At 38.5% G+C, this 18,310-nt stretch overlaps 1 protein-coding gene across 3 annotated transcripts in view; it reads right to left on the bottom strand.

Moving 5' to 3' along the window:
* Positions 1–6,616: 6,616 nt before the first annotated feature.
* Positions 6,617–18,310, bottom strand: part of CUTC (cutC copper transporter) — a 32,916-nt gene continuing 21,222 nt past the window's right edge. For all 3 annotated transcript variants that reach the window (XM_068961551.1, XM_068961553.1, XM_068961552.1), the window contains 3 exons: positions 11,966–11,993; positions 8,263–8,368; positions 6,617–7,059 (listed from right to left, as the gene is read on the bottom strand). In XM_068961551.1, coding sequence (XP_068817652.1) covers positions 6,945–7,059; positions 8,263–8,368; positions 11,966–11,993 — 249 coding nt within the window. In that variant the 3' untranslated portion in view covers positions 6,617–6,944. The remainder of the gene's footprint in view (positions 7,060–8,262; positions 8,369–11,965; positions 11,994–18,310) is intronic.

The following is an 18,310-nucleotide window of genomic DNA, read 5'->3' as shown; positions in this document are numbered from 1 at the left end:
CTGGGCCATAGCAACTCTATGTTTAACACTTGAGAAATTCCCAGACTATTTTACAAAGCAGCTCCACCATTTTACAATCCTGCCAGTAGCATTGAAAGTTGTAGTTGCTCCACACCCTTGCCAACACTTGATATGGTCAGTCTTGTGGGGGATACAGTCATTCCAGTGGATGTGAAGTGGCAGCTCGCTGGGATTTTTATTTATATTTCCCTAAGAGAGTTCCAGAAAAACATCTATTTCTGCTTTATTGACTATGCCAAAGCCTTTGACTGTGTGGATCACAATAAACTGTGGAAAATTCTGAAAAAGATGGGAATAACAGACCACCTAACCTGCCTCTTGAGAAATCTGTATGCAGGTCAGGAAGCAACAGTTAGAACTGGACATGGAACAACAGACTGGTTCCAAATAAGAAAAGGAGTACGTCAAGGCTGTATATTGTCAGCCTGCTTATTTAACTTATATGCAGAGTACATTATGAGAAATGCTGGGCTGGAAGAAACACAAGCTGGAATCAAGATTGCCGGGAGAAATATCAATAACCTCAGATATGCAGATGACACCACCCTTATGGCAGAAAGTGAAGAGGAGCTAAAAAGCCTCTTTAGGAAAGTGAAAGAGGAGAGTGAAAAAGTTGGCTTAAAGCTCAACATTCACAAAACGAAGATCATGGCATCCAGTCCCATCATTCATGGGAAATAGATGGGGAAACAGTAGAAACAGTGTCAGACATTTTTTCTATTTTGGGGGGCTCCAAAATCACTGCAGATGGTGACTGAAGCCATGAAATTAAAAGACATTTACTCCTTGGAAGAAAAGTTATGACCAACTTAGATAGCATATTCAATAGCAGAGACATTTCTTTGCCGACTAAGGTCCGCCTAGTCAAGGCTATGGTTTTTCCTGTCGTCATGTATGGATGTGAGTTGGACTGTGAAGAAGGCTGAGCGCCAAAGAATTGATGCTTTTGAACTGTGGTGTTGGAGAAGACTCTTGAGAGTCCTTTGGACTGCAAGGAGATCCAACCAGTCCATTCTGAAGATCAGCCCTGGGATTTCTTTGGAAGGAATGATGCTAAAGCTGAAACTCCAATACTTTGGCCACCTCATGCGAAGAGTTGACTCATTGGAAAAGACCCTGATGCTGGGAGGGATTGGGGGCAGGAGGAGAAGGGGACGACAGAGGATGAGATGGCTGGATGGCATCACAGACTTGATGGACGTGAATCTGAGTGAACTCTGGGTGATGGGACAGGGAGGCCTGGAGTGCTGCGATTCATGAGGTAGCAAAGAGTCGGACACAACTGAGCGACTGAACTGAACTGAACTGAACTGAACGATAAATAATTTGGGGGCATCTTTCGTGTGCTTGTTGGTCAGTTGTCCACCTTCTTTGGAGAAATGTCTACTCAAATCCTCATCCATTTTAAAACTGGGTTGTGTTTTGTTTAATATACATTCTGGATACAAGCCCCTAATCAGACACATGATTTGCAAATATTTTCTCCATTCTATAGGTTGTCTTTTCACTTTTTTGATGTTACCCTTTGAAGCATTATTTTTTCTTTTGTGATTTGTGCTTTTCCTGTTGTACCTAACGCTTTGCCTAGCCCAAGTTGACAAAGATTTACTGTTGCTTTCTTCTAATAATTTTGTTTTAGATCTTTTATTCATGTCTATGAGGCATTTGCATTAACTTTTGTACATGATGTAAGGTCTAACTTCACTCTTTTACAAGTATATATCTAGTTGTCCAGCACTTTTGGTAAAGACTTCTTCCCCAGGGAATTATCTTGCCACCCTTGTCAAGAATCAATTGCCTATTGTAAAAGGGTTTATTTCTGGACTCTCAGTTCTATTGCATTGAGCTATGTATTTATCTTTATTCCAGTTATACACTGTCTCAATTATTGTAGCTTTGTAGTAAGTTTTGAAATCAGGAAGTGTATGTCCTCCAGATTTGTTCCTTTTTCTTTGGTTATTCCTTGTATTTCCAGATGAATTTTAAGATCAGCTTGTTAATTTCTGCCCAAAAGGCAGCTGGGATGTCAATAGTGATTGTCTTGAATCTGGAGATCCATGAAAAATATTGCTAACTTAAAAATATTAAATCTTCCAATCTATGAACATGGGATGTCTTTCCATCTATTTCCTTATTCTCAGGTCTTTAAAAATTCCTTTAAAAAATGCTTTGTAGCTTTCAATATATAGTCTTGCACTTCTCTGATTAAATTCCTAAGATTTTATCATTTTGATGCTATCATAAATGGAATTTCACTTTAGAATTGTTAGTGTAGCAATACAATTGATTTTGTATATTGCTCAACTTAAAAAATTTTGTGTGGATTCTATAGAATTTTCTGTATACAAGATCATGTCACCTGTAAATGTTGTTCAGTTGCTAAGTCATGCCTGGACACTGCAATCCCATGGACTGTAGCACACCAGGCTTCCCTGTCCTTCACGGTCTCCCAGAGTTTGCTCAAATTCATGTCCATCTCATTGTTTCCCTCTTCTCCTTTTGCCCTCAATCTTTCCCAGCAATAGGGACTTTTCCAATGAGTCAGCTCTTTGCACCAGGTGGCCAAAATATTGGAGTTTCAGGTTTAGCTTCAGTCCTTCCAATGAATATTCAGGACTGATTTACTTAGGAATATTAGGATTGACTGGTTTGATCTCCTTGCTCTTTCAAGAGTCTTCTCCAGCACCACAATTTGAAAGCATCAATTCTTTGGTGCTCAGCCTTCTTGATGGTCCAACTCTCACATTCATACACGACTACCGGAAAAACCATAGTTTGACTATATGGACCTTTGTTGGCAAAATGGTATCTCTCCTTTCTAATATGCTGTCTAGGTCTGTCATGGCTCTTCTTCCAAGAAGCAAGTTTTAATTTTGTGGCTGCAGCCACCATCTGCAGTGATTCTGGAGCCCAATGAAATAAAATCTGTCAGAGTTTCCACTTTTGCCCTATTTGCCATGAAGTGATGGGACTGGATGCCATGATCTTAGTTTTTTGAATGTTGAGTTTTAAGCCCATTTTTTCACTCTCCTCTTTCACTCTCGTCAAGAGGCTCTTTAGTTCCTCTTTGCTTTATGCCTTGGAGTGGTATCATTCGCATGTCTGAGGTTGTTATTTCTCTCAACAATCTTGATTCCAGGTCGTGAGTCATTCAGCCCAGCGTGTCCCATGATGTACTCTGCATACAAGTTAAACAAGCAGGGTGACAAAATATAGCCTTGATGTACTCCTTTCCCAATTTTGAACCAGTCTGTTGTTCCATGTTCAGTTCTAACTGTTGCTTCTTGACCTGAATTCCAAAAACAATATCTACGGCTTCACTGACTATACTAAAGCCTTTGTGCGGATCACAACAAGCCGTGGAAAATTCTTGGATAGGAATACCAGACCACCCTATCTGTCTCCTAAGAAACCTGTATATGCAACTATATAGAAGACGTTTTCTTTCTTTTTAATCTGGATGCTTCTTGTTTCTTCTTCTTGCCTAACTGCCCAGGCTATGGGCCTGCAGTACAACATTGAATAGAAGTGGTGAAAGTGGACATCCTGTCTTGTTCCTGATCTTAGGGAGAAAGTATTAAGTTTGTTGTTAGCTATATGTTCTATTTTTTGTTTTGTTTTGTTTTTTATAGTTGCTCTTTATCAGGTTGAGGAAGTTCCTTTCTATTCCAAGTTAGCTGAATGTCTTATTATGAAAGGGTGTTAGATTTTGTCAAATGCTTTTTCCACATTGAGATGACCATGTGATTTTTGTGCTTTACCCTATCAATATGGCATATTACACTGACTGGTTCTTGACTGTTATACCAGCCTTGCATTCCTGGTATAAATCCTATCAGATCACAACGTATAATCTCTGTTATGTTGCTGGACTCAGTTTACAGAAAGAATACAAAGTAGATCTTGATGGGGCGAATTGAAGGTAAGCAGCATAGTAACCAAAGTCAGTAAGTCCTGACTCTGAAGCCAGTGCTCTTTTTCCACTAGAAAGTAAATCAATATGGATATGCAATTTGATGGTTTAAATGAAAAATGCCTAAAAATATGAAGGCATGCTTCCCTAGTCACAAATTACTTGTAATATTGATGAGAAGATATATACACATAAAATAATGAGAAAATATTTTAAAATAGGACTAGGTGTAGAAAATAAAATCAAGGTAAGAGGTTACCTTGCGTTTCCCTGGTGGTTCATACAGTAAAAAGTCTGCCTGCAATGTAGGAGACCTGGGTTCAATCCTTGAATTGGGAAGACTCCCTGGAGAGGGGAATGGCAAGCTACTCCAGTATTCTTGCCTAGAGAATTCCATGGACAGAGGAGACTGGCGGGCTACAGTCCATGAGGTCGCAAAGAGTGCGACGTGACTGAGCAACTAACACTTTCATTTTCACAAGTGGTTACCTTGTGCTTCATTTATATTCATGTAGTGGAGGGCACCGGAGAAGGCGATGCCACCCCACTTCAGTTATCTTGCCTGGAAAATCCCATGGGTGGAGGGGCCTGGTGGGCTGCAGGTCCATGGGGTCACTAAGAGTCAGGCACAACTGAGTGACTTCACTTTCACTTTTCACTTTCATGCATTGTAGAAGGAAATGGCAACCCACTCCAGTGTTCTTGCCTAGAGAATCCCAGGACGGGGGAGCCTGATGGGATTCTGTCTATGGGGTCACACAGAGTTGGACATGACTGAAGTAACTTAGCAGCAACAGCGGCAGCAGTGGAGGGCACAGAATATTGGCTTCAGTACTCAATGCCTAGCTTCCTGGCAAAAGCTTTTAAACTATCAAAGATTGATACTAGAAAGCTAACCTAGAAGAATAAAAACATTTAATGGGCACATACTATGTACTTGGTGTTTTAATATATTCTTAAACTAGAAACCATAATTATTATTCCTGATTTACAAATAAAGGAATTACAGTTCAAAATAAGTTAACTTAAACTGGAAGCCAGGATATGATTTCAAGTGTGTCTGATTTGTCCAGGAGTACAGCTCTCTGTGCTACATCCACATTCTAGAAGCATCCTAAAGCAGAAGACTTGGAGGTTAATAGTCTAGCATTTAAGCCTCGTAAATAACATTAATCTGTTATTAAATTTTGAGCAATTCATAGCACCTTTCATATGCCTTGCTACTCTGTTTAAATAAAATAGAGATGATAACATACCTGCTCTTATCTCTGAAGGATCATAGAGTAAAATTCAAGCATGACAGAGGGTTAGGCCACAATACTAAACATGACTGTGTGTGCATGTATATGTGATACTTACATATCTGTATCTATACTTCAAAGCCAATATTAAAACTGTTAACAGAAATCACTACCAATGGAAAACACTGAAGTTACTGTTAGTTTTTCAACAGTTTGTCTTTTGTTTCTCAAAAATTCCTTGGCAATATTCTATGTTGAAATGGTATCTGGAAAAGTGAGGAAAGATTTAAAAGTGAGGGAAATGACACATTAATAAAAAGGCAAGGTTTTCAGTATATAGTCATTAGTACCCAAATCTGTGCATGCTATTTATAGAGGCTTCACTAACTAGTTTCATGACCAAGGCCAAGTTTTCTACATTATGATTCAGTTAATCTCCTAATACAGAAACATCAGTTCTATTACCAGAAGGGTGTTGTGTGTGTAGAATGAGATTATAACATGAAAGTCACAGAAAAAAGCTAGTAATAAATTTCACCATTTGGGACCTGCTCGTGAGAGCTGGACTGTGAAGAAAGCTGAGCGCCGAAAAATTGATGCTTTTGAACTGTGGTGTTGGAGAAGGCTCTTGAGAGTCCCTTGGATTGCAAGGAGGTCCAACCAGTCCATTCTAAAGGAGATCAGTCTTGGGTGTTCTTTGGAAGAACTGATGCTAAAGCTGAAACTCCAATACTTTGGCCACCTTGTGCGAAGAACTGACTCATTGGAAAAGACCCTGATGCTGGGAGGGATTGGGGGCAGGAGGAGAAGGGGACAACAGGATGAGATGGCTGGATGGCATCACCGACTCGATGGACATGAGTTTGAGTGAACTCCGGGAGTTGGTGATGGACAGGGAGGCCTGGTGTGCTGCGATTCACAGGGCTGCAAAGAGTCGGACACGACTGAGCAACTGAACTGAGCTGAACACAGGAAAAACATCTTTCATCACTAGAATCCATTCTCCATATCTATGGCCTTAGCTGAAAGAAACTATTATTCTGATAACCTCGCTAACCTCCCCAATTCTCACTATAGGTCTTTCTAAATTGTCAGATGAACCTTATGGTTAAGCCATTTCTCTTTCTGGTGACAGAGACAGAAGTAACCTGATAAACAAAAAGATCACGTCTGGCCTTTATAAGTCTCGGAACTTTTACATCCTACTTCCCAAGGCTGAAAATTTTTATGCTATACCATATACTTCATATCCTTTGCATCTTGCCCAGGGTAACACATCCAAAAAGTACATAATAAAAAGAGAAAATAAAATTAAAAAACAACAAAAAAATCTTCCCTCTAATCACAGATTGTATTCAGGGTATGAATAAGAGATGCTACCATAATAGAATTGCAATTTTTATTTTACAATGACAAGGCAAAATAACTGCTATTGAGTTGACCATGAAGTCACATTTGAGTTCATACCTTGCAGCTGAACTTTCCCAGTTCAATTAATCCCACTGAAAACAGACTTAAACCTCTGTCTGCAGAAGAAGTGTAGGCCAGATTTAACCACGATGATGGAGATGGCTGACAAGATTAAGCAAAGAAAATGACTGTACTCTGTTTCAAGTTCTTTTTCTTCTTGGAAACATTCTCCATGGTAATATAAGACTCAAAATAAAGACGGACTGTCCTGGCCAGAGAAGGTTAAAGCTGTCATAGAGAACTGTAGACTATTCTTCTATCTTTGTCTGGTGATATCCATGTCTCTCAGAGAGGTCTGGCTAAACGAGAATATTCTTTGCAATAGCATTCAAAGTCCTTACTTGGGTCACATCTGTAACCTTTAGAGAATATTCTGAGTTAGAAAGAGAGGCTCCCATAGCAACAGAGGAATTTCTGCAATGGAAATAATAAAGAAACAGATAATTACATAAGTTGTTAAATGAACCCCCCCTACTGGCACTTCATTTTAGGGTAGATTTCATAGCTCAAGAACAAGGACACTGAACTAACATATTTCATAATTTTTATTAGTTACTTGAAATACCTAGTATCTAAATATACCAGATAGTATATTTGATTTTATATGTGGAATTGTAAATCTAAGGTTCTTGGTTCTTTTATATCTCATTTTCCCCAGCTTATAAACAGAAATAATCAATTAACTATTAAATTATAGGAATCCTCTCAAGTATGATAGAAAACACATAATAGCTTAAATTCCTTAAAAGTGATAAAATTTCAAAATGACTAAAAGTAGGGAATTCCTTGGTGGTCCAATGGTTAGGACTCTGCTTTCATCACCAAGGGTGTGGGTTGAATCCTTGGTCAGGGAACTAAGATTCCACAAGCTGTGAGGCATGGTCAAAAACAATAAAATTAAAAAAAAAAAGAGAGGGTAAAGGTGAGGAAATATTTACATATTAACAGTAGGAAAGATAAAAAGGACTACAGTTCTTCCATCCTTATTACCATAGTTATTAACTTAGTTAAAGGAAATCATAGGTGAATGGGCACACGTACATATCTACTTCATCTGAAGCTTAGTTGCTGAATTAGAGTTTACAATCAACTGGTCTCGGAGAAGACAATGGCAACCCACTCCAGTACTCTTGCCTGGAAAATCCCATGGATGGAGGAGCCTGGTAGGCTACAGTCCATGGGGTCTCGAAGAGTTGGACATGACTGAGCGACTTCACTTTGACTTTTCACTTTCATTCACTGGAGAAAGAAATGGCAACCCACTCCAGTGTTCTTGCCTGGAGAATCCCAGGGATGGGGGAGCCCGGTGGGCTGCCGTCTATGGGGTCACACAGAGTCGGACACAACTGACATGACTTAGCAGCAGCAGCAGCATTAACTGGTCTAAGTTCAGCAAAGCCTTAAAGATTTGGAGGTTAGCCTATGTTCAGAAGAGCCTGCTTATTTAAGGCAGGATAAGAGCCACTCTGCAGTTAAAAAACTTAAAAAATGACTAATACTTACATGCTAATCACAACATTCTATTCATTAATCATACCATCAACTAAGGCTTCCCTATTTGGAGAAGTAAAAATTAATCCCATTCCTTTTTGTAGGAGTCAAAGGAGTCATTTTTACCGAAACTTCATTCCTGAATCTCTAGCCGACCGAGCAGAACAGTGGAATTCTGTAGCACCTGAACCCTCAAGGATCCTTTGCAGATTTCTATCTGTTATGCCACCCCCTGTTGGAAAGAATAAGTAATATAGTAAATAGAACAGATTTTCACATAAAATTTAGTGACTCTACCTGGAATCTTCAGACTGAAATTCCTCTTTGATATTCTCTCCTTACTCAGCTAAAATGAATTTAGAAACAAATGATGAAAGACAAGACTGCAGACTCTGGAGAACAAAAGATAAGATCAAAGAACCTTTATGACAGAACTGTACATGCCCACTGGTTTGTATAACAATGATCCATGTTACTGATTTTAAATCTAAAAAGATTACTCTGGGGCAAGGAAAATCATTGAATACTCCAGCCCTGCTTCCCCTTAATTAAAGTAAAATCAAATTAAAAGCAAAGACTCAGAAATGTATCTCAAAGAGAAAACCTCAAAACAAAATCAAAAACAAAAACAGAATATCTCCAAGGTTCTTTCTCTGGCCCATAACACATGGATTTCACTGGAAATGGGAACAATGAAAAGTGTTACACAGTTTCTTTATTATAATGCCAATTTAAAATTTTCATTTCACAGAAGAATTTTATTCTAGTTTATTAAAATTGCATAATCAAGGATTTTATGACTCATTTGTTTTGAGGAACAATCTTTTAAATGTCTGTATATAAAGAATTACATTCTGAACTGATATCAGATTAGATGACTGTTAAAATATGTATTTTTTACCTCAAGCTATTAAAGTTGCTTGAGATCAACTTTATTATGACCAACCTAGACAGCATATTAAAAAGCAGAGACATTACTTTGCCAACAAAGGTCCACCTAGTCAAGGCTATGGTTTTTCCAGTGGTCATGTATGGATGTGAGAGTTGGACAATAAAAAAGCTGAGTGCCAAAGAATTGATGCTTTTGAACTGTGGTATTGGAGAAGACTCTTAAGAGTCCCTTGGACTGCAAGGAGATCCAACCAGTCAATCCTAAAGAAAATCAGTCCTGAATATTCATTAGAAGGACTGATGTTGAAGTTGAAACTCCAATACTTTGGCTACCTGATGCAAAGAACTGCCTCACTGGAAAAGACCCTGATGCTGGGAAAGATTGAAGGCAGGAGGAGAAGGGGACGACAGAGAATGAAATGGTTGGATGGTATCACCGACTCGATGGACATGAGTTTGAGTAAGCTCCGGGAGTTGGTGATGGACAGGGAAGCCTAGTGTGCTGCAGTCCATGGGGTTGCAAAGAGTCGGACACGACTGAGGAACTGAATTGAACTGACTGATTAAAGTTGCTGAAATAACTTGACTTACACACTTTTTCAGACTCATTAACTTTTTTTTTTTTTTTAGTCATATAGTACAACAACAACAAATACCACCGAGCCCTAAGAAAGAACACAGACTGAGAGGTCAGATTTATGAGAATCCTGGCTTTACCACTGTGGCCCTTCACAGCTATGTGGCCTTGGATAAACTACTCAAGTCCACTGAGCCTCAATTTTTTTCATTAAAGAGGGATAGTATTGCTTACTTCACAAACTTGTTGTAAGGATTAAAAGACAAATATTTGTCATTTCTTGCTAACAAATAACAGAATATCTGGTCACTGAAATACATGTTACTCAGTTATCAGAACATAAGTAATACATTTCCCAAACATAGATTAACAGTTGGGACTTGAAAGAAAACTAGTTCAATACCTTCTCTTTATGAAGATAAGGGAACTGGAGCCTAAATTATAAGCTTCATTATGAAAATCTTCTAGAGGGAAACTGCTATATTTTATCTTTATATTTCCCAGTGATGGACACATATTAGGCATTCAGGCTGATTTACCCAGGAATTTTTACTTGCTGGTATTTATTTACATGAAATTATTATAATTTGTTTATAGGTCTACTTGGTAAGCTCCTCAAGAAGAAAGATTACTTCATATACATTTCTGTGTTTTTACATCAGAACCTGGCATATAATCAGCATTTTCTTGGTAAGGTTTGTTAAATAATCACAAATACTTTTGGATATAACATCATTTCACTTAAGACTATAAGCCTCTTGAGGAAGTAGTTTTTTGTGTAACTCTGTATCCCAAGTAGTGCCTTGCACATAGCAGATAACTTAATAATTACATATAATGCAAAAGCAAGTTAACAACTTGCAAAAGCAAGTTAACAACTGTCTAACTGTGGGTATTAGTCAAGACTAAATACATTTAGTCTTAATGGAAATGCATCAGACACAATTAAGTCTCTTTAAGATTCCCTGATTAATCTCTTAAGGGTCTCAATTTAACAGATAATGTATGCTTCTATCTGCTTATGTTTCAGGAACTTGCTACAAGTCAAAGCTTTCCTAAAATTCTGACACTATACTTATATTTGGCCTCTTTTAAAAAGTTTTCTTATATCTAACTATCACCATTTTGACTCCTGCTCAGTCTTGGCGTTACTGCTATTAAGACAACCAGACATTATATGCCTTCTGATGTGATGAAACGTGAAGTATACAGAATTGTTGTGAACTATTTCTACCAAAAATATTTAACCAGAATCTAACCAAGCCTTATGATCTAACTACCTGTTTATAGGAAATACAGAGACTAGGAAATACATGCTAAACAATATTGAAAGGAAACAATCCAATAAAACCAGAAATTAGGACATTTTATAGCATAAGTGGTTCAAACTTTTTAAATGTCTTTTTTTTTAAGCAGAAAAAGAAAACTTCTATATTAAAAGGTATTAAGAAAGATAACAATCAAGTGCAATCCTTGTTCCTTGATTGGATCCTGGTTTGAACATATCAGCTATAAAAAACATTCTGGGTACCGTTAGTATTGGCCAAGTATTAAATGGTATTTTAGGGAATTAGTGTTTATTTTGATAGATGTGATAATGATATTGTGGTTAGATACCCATATGTGGTTAAAACGCCCCCTCCACCTTTTAAGAGAAGTATAAAGTGTCACAATACCTTTAGTTTAATTTAAGATGCCTCAGGATAAAAAAAGATGAGACAAATGTGACAAGATGTTAAATACAGAAATTGAGTACATGAGTATTTATATGCTATTTTCTACTTTTTTAAATTTGTTTGAGAAATTTCTTAAGAAAAATTTAAGACTGTCTTTATATTCATCTCATTCTGGATCTAGGTCTGCTTATCTAATTTTTTAAAAACTACTGACTTCTAATGAGCCATTATGTACTTAATTGACCTTACAGTTATCATTAGGAGTATGTGATCCAACTGTTCTGACTACAAGAATTTGTTCATCGAGATTTTTTAAAGATTGAGTATTATATTATTCAGGGATATTACCTAAACGTTTACTTATACTTTGTCACCAACTAGGACTTGTGGCCCTAAACCAGTGTAGCAGCATCAAACTTGGTAAGTAAGCATCACCAGAAATGAACATCTACATTCACAAGATTGTATACTATGGGAAAGCAAATGTGGAAAAATCCCAATCCTTATCTGCTCTTCTCTAAGCTAAACCTCACACAAAGTTCTAAATTGCAGTCAGGATCTCCCAATCTTAAACATTTTAATAAAATTAAACACTATGTGCTAATACTTCTCCCCACATTGTCCTGCCTCTTTTGCTCTTCCTTCCCATTTTCAGTGTTACACTAGTAAATGGATAGATACATACCTGGCATTACCACAATCCTGCCTTTGGCCTGAAAAAATAAAAAAAATTAAACAAGTTAATTTTAATATCTTTCTCTTACATGGGATAGTAAGGCAGCGAAACAGAAAAATAACTATACTAAATTACTACTAATATCTAATTTCAATAGATCTAATTCTTTGGAATCATGCATAATAAAATCCTCAGCATACTAATTCCTTCTATCCAGAAAGGTTATTATATTGCTTTAAAGACTTGTACTGTTACGAACATAAGAATAGGAGAACTAAATATAAATGCTAAATAATCACATCACCTTAAGAAAAGCTATTACTGAAAAATAACACTCATTCTGAATTCTTGGTATGCAATTGAATGAAAGTTCAGTTCAGTTCAGTCGCTCAGTCGTGTCTGACTCTTTGCGACCCCATGAATCGCAGCACTCCAGGCCTCCCTGTCCATCACCAATCCCCGGAGTTTACTCAAACTCATGTCCATTGAGTTGGTGATGCCATCCAGCCATCTCATCCTCTGTCGTCCCCTTCTCCTCCTGCCCCCAATCCCTCCCAGCATCAGAGTCTTTTCCAATGAGTCAACTCTTCGCATGAGGTGGCCAAAGTATTGGAGTTTCAGCTTCAGCATCAGTCCTTCCAATGAACACCCAGGACTGATCCCCTTTAGGTTGGACTGGTTGGATCTCCTCGCAGTCCAAGGGACTCTCAAGAGTCTTCTTCAGCACCACAGTTCAAAAGCATCAATTCTATGGCGCTCAGCTTTCTTTATAGTCCAACTCTCACATCCATACATGACCACTGAAAAAACCATAGCCTTGACTAGACGGACCTTTGTTGGCAAAGTAATGTCTCTGCTTTTGAATATGCTATCTAGGTTGGTCATAACTTTCCTTCCAAGGAGTAAGCGTCTTTTAATTTCATGGAATGAAAGTAGTTGAATTTAAATAAGATTTCAGTATAAACTAAAGAGTATAGCATAACTGTAAATTACTGGGGGTGGGGTGGGGGTGGGGAATCTGTTCAAATCCTATATCCTCACATCCTAAATATAGGAATTTATAGCCTATAAATTCCCTACCATATTATACCAATTAAAAAACACCAGAGGTCCATTGTATTGGATACTAAAGAATAAAATGAACTACAGGAATTAATTTAATTTCTGATAATTCCAGAAGATAGGTATTGAAATTTCCTTACTTTCATTCTAATTTTTATCATATTTCCTGAATAAATTTAGGTGATATATACTCAGTATCACTCAAAATCAAAATGGGAATAACCCTTTTTACAAATGTATACTCAGTGAAAACACTAGTAGCAGGTAGGTAATAATGACAGAATAAAAATAACATGCTACAGCAAGCTCACTAATTTGCAGGATAAAACCCTGATCACATTGCTCTATTATGAAAGAGTTTATTAAATGTCACTTGATTCACTCCTCCATCCATCCAACAGATACATTTAAGTGCCTACCATGTACCAGACACTGTTGTAGGTATGGGGACTACTGTGATCGAGGGGTCCAAAACATGCCTCTATGGTATAAAAATGATTTTGAGCTGAAGGCTCAAATTCCTTACTTGCCTAAAAGCAGAGACTCCCAAAAGAACTGAAACAAACAAACAAACAAAAAAACCCTACACTGTCATAAATCCCCTCACCGCGAGCAACTCATCAGCACCACAGCCAAATAGACACTATCAAAACACCATTCTGTCTCCCATATGTTCTTCTAAGGATCCAATTATCTTTCCAAAAAGTCATTTGTTTTTCCATAAATGTACTTTCTCCTTTCACTTCTGAGTACCTAAGTGCACTCTGTCCCCTCCTCTTCATCTATTAAGATGGTTTATAAGCCCCAAATTCTAAGCACCTCTTTGAGTCACATTTCTTTGTGAATGCCCAAATATACATACACATGTGATCACAATCTTTTTTTCATTTATTTTTGAACCTCAAAAACTTAAGCTAAGAATGTTCACCTTTTAAAAAAAAGAGGGTAAAGAAAAAGTTTTTCCTCCCTGACATGATGAGCAAGAGTAAGTTCCTACTCTCATGGGGCATTCATGTTCAACTAAAACAGATAACAAGTAGGTATATTTATAAAATCTAAATACTTAAAGTAGCCATCATGGTCAACAAAAGAGTCTGAAATGCAGTACTTGGATGCAATCTCAAAAATGACATAATGATCTCTGTTCATTTCCAAGGCAAACTATTCAATATCACGGTAATCCAAGCCTATGCCCCAAACAGTAACACTGAAGAAGCTGAAGCGGAACGGTTTTATGAAGACCTACAAGACCTTTTAGAACAAACACCCAAAACAAGATGTCCTTTTCATCATAGGGGACTGGAATGCAAAAGTAGGAAGTCAAGAAACATCTGGAGTAACAGGCAAATTTGGCCTTGGAGTATGGAATGAAGCAGGGCAAAGGCTACTAGAGTTTTGCCAAGAGAACGCACTGGTCATAGCAAACACCCTCTTCCAACAACACAAGAGAAAACTCTACACATGGACATCACCAGATGGTCAACACTGAAATCAGACTGATTGTATTCTTCGCAGCCAAAGATGGAGACGCTCTATACAGTCAGCAAAAACAAGACCGGGACCTGACTGTGGCTCAGGTCATGAACTCCTGATTGCCAAATTCAGACTTAAATTGAAGAAAGGAGGGAAAACCACTAGACCATTCAGGTATGACCTAAATCAAATCCCTTATGATTATACAGTGGAAGTGAGAAATAGATTTAAGGGACTAGATCTGATGGACAGAGTGCCTGATGAACTATGGATGGAGGTTTGTGACACTGTACAGGAGACAGGGATCAAGCCCTTCCCCAAGAAAAAGAAATGCAAAAAAACAAAATGGCTGTCTGAGGAGGACACACAAATAGCTGTGAAAAGAAGAGAAGCGAAAAGCAAAGGAGAAAAGGAAAGATGTTCCCATTTGAATGCAGAATTCCCAAGAATAGCAAGGAGAGATAAGAAAGGCTTCCTCAGCGATCAATGCAAAGAAATAGAGGAAAACAACAGAATGGGAAAGACTAGAGATTTCTTCAAGAAAATTAGAGATACCAAGGAAACATTTCATGCAAGATGGGCTCAATAAAGGACAGAAATGGTATGGACCTAACAGAAGCAGAAGATATTAAGAAGAGGTGGCAAGAATACACAGAAGAACTGTACAAAAAAGATCTTCACGACCCAGATAATCACAATGGTGTGATCACTCACCTAGAGCCAGATTCCTGGAATGTGCAGTCAAGTGGGGCTTAGAAAGCATCACTACGAACAAAGCTAGTGGAGGTGATGGAATTCCAGTTGAGCTATTTCAAATCCTGGAAGATGATGCTGTGAAAGTGCTGCACTCAATAGGCCAACAAATTTGGAAAACTCAGCAGTGGCCACAGGACTAGAAAAGGTCAGTTTTCATTCCAATCCCAAAGAAAGGCAATGCCAAAGAATGCTCAAACTACCGCACAACTGCACTCATCTCACACGCTAGTAAAGTAATGCTCAAAATTCTCCAAGCCAGGCTTCAGCAATATGTGAACCGTGAACTTCCAGATGTTCAAGCCGGTTTTAGAAAAGGTAGAGGAACCAGAGATTAAATTGCCAACATCCGCTGGATCATAGAAAAAGCAAGAGAATTCCAGATAACCATCTACTTCTGCTTTATTGACTATGCCAAAGCCTTTGACTGTGTGGATCACAATAAACTATGGAAAATTCTGAAAGAGATGGGAATAACAGACCACCTGACCTGCCTCTTGAGGAACCTATATGCAGGTCAGGAAGCAACAGTTAGAACTGGACATGGAACAACAGACTGGTTCCAAATAGGAAAAGGAGTACGTCAAGGCTGTATATTGTCAGCCTGCTTATTTAACTTATATGCAGAGTACATCATGAGAAACGTGGAGCGGGAAGAAGCCCAAGGTGGAATCAAGACTGCCGGGAGAAATATCAATAACCTCAAATATGCAGATGACATCATTCTTATGGAAGAATGTGAAGAGGAATTAAAAAGCCTTTTGTTGAAAGTGAAAGAGGAGAGCGAAAAAGTTGGCTTAAAGCTCAACATTCAGAAAACGAAGGTCATGACATCTGGTCCCATCACTTCATGGGAAATAGACAGGAAACAGTGGCTGACTTTATTTTTTTGGGTTCCAAAATCACAGCAGATGGTGATTGCAGCCATGAAATTAAAAGATGCTTACTCCTTGGAAGGAAAGTTATGACCAACCTAGATAGCATATTAAAGAGCAGAGACATTACTTTGCCAACAAAGGTCCGTCTAGTCAAGGCTATGGTTTTTTCAGTGGTCATGTATGGATGTGAGAGTTGGACTGTGAGGAAGGCTGAGCACTGAAGAATTGATGCTTTTGAACTGTGGTGTTGGAGAAGACTCTTAAGAGTTCCTTGGACTGCAAGGAGATCCAACCAGTCCAACCTAAAGGAGATCAGTCCTGGGTGTTCATTGGAAGGACTGATGCTGAAGCTGAAACTCCAGTACTTTGGCCACCTCATGCAAAGAGTTGACTCATTGGAAAAGACTCTGATGCTGGGAGGGATTGAGGGCAGGAGGAGAAGGGGTCGACAGAGGATGAGATGTCTGGATGGCATCACTGACTCGATGGACGTGAGTCTGAGTGAACTCCAGGGGTTGGTAATAGACAGGGAGGCCTGGAGTGCTGCGATTCATGGGGTCGCAAAGAGTTGGACACGACTGAGCAACTGAACTGAACTGAAATACTTAAACATACAATGAAAAAAAACTAACCAAAGAAACAGAGAATAAAAAGGAGAGGAGGCTATTTCATAAAATTTAATAATTGTTAGAGAAATAAGTGAAACAAGGCTGTTTAGTGTCCTCAAACATACTACAGCAAAATAGCCACAAAACTAAATATTTACTACATAGAAAGCTGAAATGAGTTTAGGAGTTAAAAAAGTCATATTTACTCTAACTGTTTCTTCCAACTGAAAGCTTTCCAAAATATGGACAAATGTTTGAAGAGATGATTCCTATCGCTTTTTGGGGGTCCTTTCAAAAAACATTATTATGCTTATCTTGGGCTATCAAAGTGACTTGCCAAAATAGAGCACTTACTAAGTGTCAGATGTATGCTGAAGTAATCCACAACTATTCTAGGAGGTAGGCACTTTTACTATGCTAACTGGCACTCAGTATGCAACTCTGTAGGTAAAGAAACAAGTTTAGGATGGTCAGGTAAACTCTCCAAGGTCACTGTTAAAAATAAACAGAAAGTTTAGGATGCTTAGGTAAACTGCCCAAGTCTATTGTTTTTTGCCCAATAAACAGTAAAACTAGGATTTAAACATAAACCTTTCTAATCCCAAATTCTATGCTTTCACCAGTATATTACACAGCTACAAAATGGCTTCAAGAAGTAAAGTTGGGCTTCCCTGATGGCTTAGTAGTGAAGAATCTGCCCGCCGATGCAGGAGACACAGGTTAGATCCCCGGTCCAGGAAGATCCAATATGCTGCAGAGCAACTAAGCCTGTGAGTCACAACAACTGAGTGTGTGCTCTAGAGCCCAGGAACCTCAACAACTGAAGCCCACACACTGCAACTTCTGAAGCCTGTGCACCCTAAAGTCCGTGTTCTGCAACAAAAGAAGCCACTGCAATGAGAAGCCCACACCCCACAATTACAGAGTAGCCTCTGCTTGCCCCAACTAGACAAAATCCTGCTCAGCACCAAAGACCCAGCAGAGTGAAAACTGAAAAATAAAAAAGCAAAGTTAGTATGCTCTTACTTCTATGTGCAATCTAGAAAAGTAAAATATATGAAGCAGAGAACAGAATGGTGGTTACCAGGGGTGGTGAGGTGATGGAAATGGGAAGATGTTGGTAAAAGGGTACAAAGCTCCTACACAGGATGAATTAAGTCTAGAGATCAAATGAATAGCATGATGACTATAGTCAATATAACTGTACCGAATACTAATAATTTGCTAAGAGAGTAGATGTCAGGTACTTTCACCAGACATGAACGCACACACACATACCACACAATTGTACTATATGAGCAGTTGAACATGAGCTTGACTGGAACCATTTCATTCTGTATGCCTGCATGCTGAGTAGTGTCCAGCTCTTTGTGACTCCATGGACTATAGTCCGCTAGGGTCTTCTGTCCATGGAATTTCTCAGGCAAGAATACTGGAGTGGGTTGCCATTTCCTCCTCCAGGGGATCTTCCCGACTCAGGGATCGAACTATTAACTCTTGCATTGGTTGGTGGATTCTTTACCACTGAGCCACTAGGGAAGCCCCTTCATTCTGTATGCTGCTGCTGCTGCTAAGTTGCT

The sequence above is a fragment of the Capricornis sumatraensis genome, chromosome 23 (genome assembly GCF_032405125.1).
Source record: "Capricornis sumatraensis isolate serow.1 chromosome 23, serow.2, whole genome shotgun sequence".
In the NCBI taxonomy this organism is placed as follows: Eukaryota; Metazoa; Chordata; class Mammalia; order Artiodactyla; family Bovidae; genus Capricornis; species Capricornis sumatraensis.
The sequence above is the reverse complement of the archived record's forward strand: the minus strand, read 5'-3'. Positions and strand labels throughout refer to the sequence as shown.